At 36.1% G+C, this 4,668-nt stretch overlaps 1 protein-coding gene across 1 annotated transcript; it reads left to right on the top strand.

Annotated features, from left to right (window-relative positions):
- Positions 1-2,520: 2,520 nt before the first annotated feature.
- On the top strand, positions 2,521-4,398 carry LOC145255509 (uncharacterized). The gene has a single exon (XM_080113971.1). The coding sequence runs from the start codon at positions 2,521-2,523 to the stop codon at positions 4,396-4,398; it is 1,878 nt and encodes a 625-aa protein (XP_079970097.1).
- Positions 4,399-4,668: the final 270 nt, after the last annotated feature.

The following is a 4,668-nucleotide window of genomic DNA, read 5'->3' as shown; positions in this document are numbered from 1 at the left end:
GAATGTTTAAAAGAATATGCAAATTAGCTAGATCGTGCATGCTTATGCTACAATTTACCGTTTGTCAAGACGAAATTAAGGTCTACGGTTTGACCTGTCTTGTCCACCATTTGGACTGATTCTACAAGGACTCCTCGTGTATGCTCAGCTAGTAGCATCCATTGTGGAAGACACCTCTACATCTCCAACCTGTGCATTTCTTCGTCAGTGGTAATTTCAACCCAGCCTTTATCAAAGACGAACGGAGACTTCGGGAGCGTTACCAGCCCAAAGTGGCAGATAGCTGAAGATGACGCATCTTTTGCAACATGGACCTTTTTTTATTTTAATAAAATTTACGCTGAAGTTTTAAGGTGAGCTTGTTGTAATCTCTGTTTGGGTTTCTTCTATTATGCCGAGGGCAAAAACCTTGTGAGAGAAATCTCACATCGTTTGTCTTTTTGCAAAAGTGTATAACTTTTTTCTCCCCCCCCCCTTTTAATCGTTTTTTTTTTAAGTTGTAATACCCCCCCTCTCTCTCCTAAATGTCAACTTTTCTTTTGTCGGACTGTTGATTTTTTTTAGTATTGAAGCGTTCTTGAAGTTGTAAATTGTAAAAAGAAAACACTATCCATCTTATTAAATTGTAATGATAAACAAGGAACATATCTTTTTATTAAAATGTGAATAAATAAATAAATATTGTCCATCTATTTAAATTGTAATTGAGAAAAAAAACGTCATCTTTTTTCTTCCTTCATTATTCTAATACTTTGAGGAGATATTTTTGATATTCATTGATAAAAAAAAAATCTTTTTATTAGTTGTGATTTGAAGTGTTGTCTGTTGCTTAAATATTGTGTTGGAGAATTTGTTCTTTTATACAAATTTGCTATACCACGCGGTCGAAATTATTTTCAGCTTAGCGAAGGTTTCGGTTATCTCACTTGCACTATTAACTTTATATCGTTGCTTTAATTAGATTTATTTAGACGGCTTTAGGCTTTCAGATAAATGTTTTTTCTTTCTCGACGACTATAGTTTTACGTTGTTGGAAAATGGTAATTTGAAGTTCGCGCCTTTTATTGTTCCACATGGGAATGGCCATTTTGATTTTTCATTGGTTGGGTTATCGTAGCATCATGGCTCGTTCGAATTTGCTTTTTCGGATAGAAGCAAAGAAATTTTGGATAACAACATAACAACCCTAGCTTGGATGGAAGAAAGGCTAGATGAGAAATTTAAAAAAAAAATGTTTTTCTCAAATGGATGTCCGAGCTGGACGACTTATTCGACCAGTTAATTTTAAAATCCTCAGTTGAGGATAGATTCAATATTTGCCGAGATTCTGCGGAATTTATGGCAAGAGTTAGGGAAAATTTAGCCTGTTTCGAACCTGACCAGAGAAAGTCAAAAGCTATTGTTCCTATGAAAATGGAATTAGAGTGCCCTCTATTCAGAGGGGATCTGACTTCAAATAAATTCGAATTTCGTAGCTTCCTTAGAAAATTTGAATTTTGTACTTCTAATTTGGATGACGTGGACAAATTACTATTATTAAAGTCTAAATTGATGGGAAAGGCATTCAATCTCATATCCAATTTAGATATAAACCCTGAAAATTACGAGCAGGCCTTGGCTTGTTGTAAGGAGACATTTTTAAATCAATCTTTAATCATGAATCAAATTTTTGAGGATATTATTCCTCGTCCAGGGCAATTTTTATCAATTAAAGACCTTAAGATTTTTCTTGAGCGCGTTAAGTTTGAGTTGACTGAGATGGACAAGTCCTTTAGTACAGATTTTTTTTCAGATAATTCTACATCTGGAATTATGGTTGCGCACATTCTGTTCGCTAAATTTCCGAACAGCGTGCGCAGAGAGCTAATGAACAAAACTAACGAACGTTTCCCCTCTCTTTCTTCCATCATGTCGTAAACTTTTGACATTTTGGATATATTTATGGCATCACCACTAGTTGTGCTGAAGTGGGAAAATAGCCCGCCAAAAATGTTGGCTCCATCTTCGGATTCAAATCTAATATGGCGAAGAGTTCTGAGCCTAAATAGATTAATTCAAAAAAGAGTAATAATAACTCTAAGTCTCTTGTTAATAATGGTGAGATTAATAAATTTTGTAAATTATGTACGGTTATTAATCACCCGACTAAAATTTGTTCCAAATATCGAGATTTTGACTCAAAAATTATAAGAGCCAAAGAACTCAAATTATGTATCATGTGCCTCAGTGAGCACTCTGAGACTGTTTGCAAGAGGATAAAGGGTTTTCCTTATCCTTGCACCGTTTGTGGTTTTAAGAACCATTTTTTTTATTATGTGTCCCAAAAGTCCCAAACCCTTTGTGGGATGTACATCATTATTGGAACAGGAAAAATGTATATTTCCTGTACTCAAAATATCAATGAAGGCGAAAGGGTGGCCAGTCTATTTTTACTGTCTTTTGGATACGGGTAGTCAGAAATCCTTCTTTTCTGACATAATACTAAACCATTTAAGTCCCGGGAATAAATTAAAACCAGGGATGGTTGTGGGGACTAATTCTTTAAAACTTAGGGAGCTGGAAGTGTCTCTTAAATTGGGTCATCAGCGTTCCTTTCCTTTGTCTGTTTTGTTTGCAGATGAGTTGAGGTTAAAATTTCAAGTAGAAAAATCTGATGAGATCACATCAAAATTGACTAAAGAGGGTTTTCGTCTTTGTCCTGGATATGCTGAATTGAATGGGTCTGCTATTCATGGCATAATTGGCCTGAACCTTATTCCACAGATAGATAATCTCCGTTTAATTAAATGTTTGGGATGTTCTGCATGGAAACTCCCCAAGTACATAATTCCCTTCGATGAGAGGTCTAAATTTTTGAATTCCAGTGCAAAAGTTAAAGAAGAGTTACCAGCCTTTGATCAAGTTATTAAAGCACTACCTACATGCCATTCTTACTTAATTGATAGCGTGTTAAATCCTGTAGCTACTTACGAAGATGTGCTTCAACCCTTTTTTGACGATTCTGCTGTCGAACGTAGAGTGGAAAGGTTTTTATCCCTAGACTCCATTAGTATTGACACAACAAAAAGTTGTCCTCTTGATGAAGACAAAATAAATGCCTTCAAGGAGGCTATAGTTCTTAGGGACGGCAAATATTATGTCGATCTACTATTGGATCCTGAGAATCTTCCTAAGGTAGAATCCAACAACGTGCCCTCACTGCGAATAATGCATAGGGTGGCCCAGTCCTTAGAAGGTAAAGGACTATATGATGATTATATGCAAGTGTTCAAGGAGTATCCAGACTGCAGGATTATTGAATCCTTCTCTGTTCCACATGGAAAGTATGATAATTATATATGGATTCCCCACAGATCTGTTATTAAGGAGGGTCAGGGAATGACTACAAAGATCCGTCCTATTTTCAACTGTTCTCTGAAAAGTAAGGGTGGTACTTTGATTAATGATGCAGTTTATTTGGGCATCAATTTAACAGCACAATTGCTAGATATTTTACTAGCTATCAGGAAAGAGGAGTATGTTCTCTTGGGTGATTTATGTAAAGCATTTTTACAAATGCAATTGAAATCTATCCAAGATAAAAATAGATTTTGTTTTTTTCTCAAGGTGGACGGTAAATTGTGCACCTACAGATTCAATACGATTATATTTGGGTTTAATGCCAGCCTGTTTATTCTGAGTTTTATACTCAAGTATCATGTTGAAAAGTATGAGGGAGATTTAGCCTCATACACGATTTCCAAAAACTTCTATGTGGACAATTTGGTCACTACTAGTAGTGACAGTGATTCATTGATTTCTGTATATAGCAATGTCCGTGACAGACTTAAGGAGGCAGGTTTTGAGCTCCAATCCTGCAATTCCAACTGCACGAGCTTACAAAGAAAAATGATTGAAAATGGTACTATTACATCTCCTTCCGCCACCTACAAAAAGGTGCTGGGGTATCAATATTCTCCTCAAAGGGACTCCTTTAAAATTGCTCCCACAGTAATAGATGACAGCGCCAATACTAAACGTGGGATATTATCTCAAGTTTTGAGTGTTTATGATCCGTTATCATTGCTTCTTTCTGTCACTGTGCAAGGGAAGATCATTATCAGCCAACTATGGAAAAATAACTTCTCTTGGGATCAGCAAATCTCTGAAGAATTTATCACCTCGTGGCAAGCAAATGCCAAAGAGTTGAACAGTATATGGGACTTTGAATTCCTCAGGTGTATACTCCTGGAGGACTCCCCAATTGAAATTATCAAATCATTTTTCCTTGTGTCTGATGCACAAGTAGCCCTGTCTTGGCTTTTAAATGGGAAAGCTTCAAAAAATAGTATTTTTGTGGAAAATCGTGTATCAGATACAAACAAAGCAATTAGGAGGTTAGCCTTAAATGTGGGGTAACCCCTAAATTCAAATATGTTTCTTCGCCGGACAATCCAGCGGATCTTCTAAGCAGAGGCATTACTACCGCTAAGTTCGAACAATTGTTAAAATTTTGGATCTGCGGACCAGATTGGCTTAATCAAGTTAATATCCGCTGGCCCATATCTCCCTTACCCTGTTTTAATGACATTAACAAAAAAATTGTAACATGTATGTTCTCGGATGAAGCTGATTCAAATGAGAGTCGTTTACTAATTTAAATATCTGATTTCTTCACATTAACTAACG

Source organism: Euprymna scolopes, chromosome 31, assembly GCF_053919585.1.
Source record: "Euprymna scolopes isolate OS-2025 chromosome 31, ASM5391958v1, whole genome shotgun sequence".
In the NCBI taxonomy this organism is placed as follows: Eukaryota; Metazoa; Mollusca; class Cephalopoda; order Sepiida; family Sepiolidae; genus Euprymna; species Euprymna scolopes.
The sequence above is the reverse complement of the archived record's forward strand: the minus strand, read 5'-3'. Positions and strand labels throughout refer to the sequence as shown.

What these genes read in the sequence shown, in the direction of transcription:
- LOC145255509 (XM_080113971.1), top strand. Translation starts at nt 2,521, where the DNA reads ATGGTTGTGGGGACTAATTCTTTAAAACTTAGGGAGCTGGAAGTGTCT.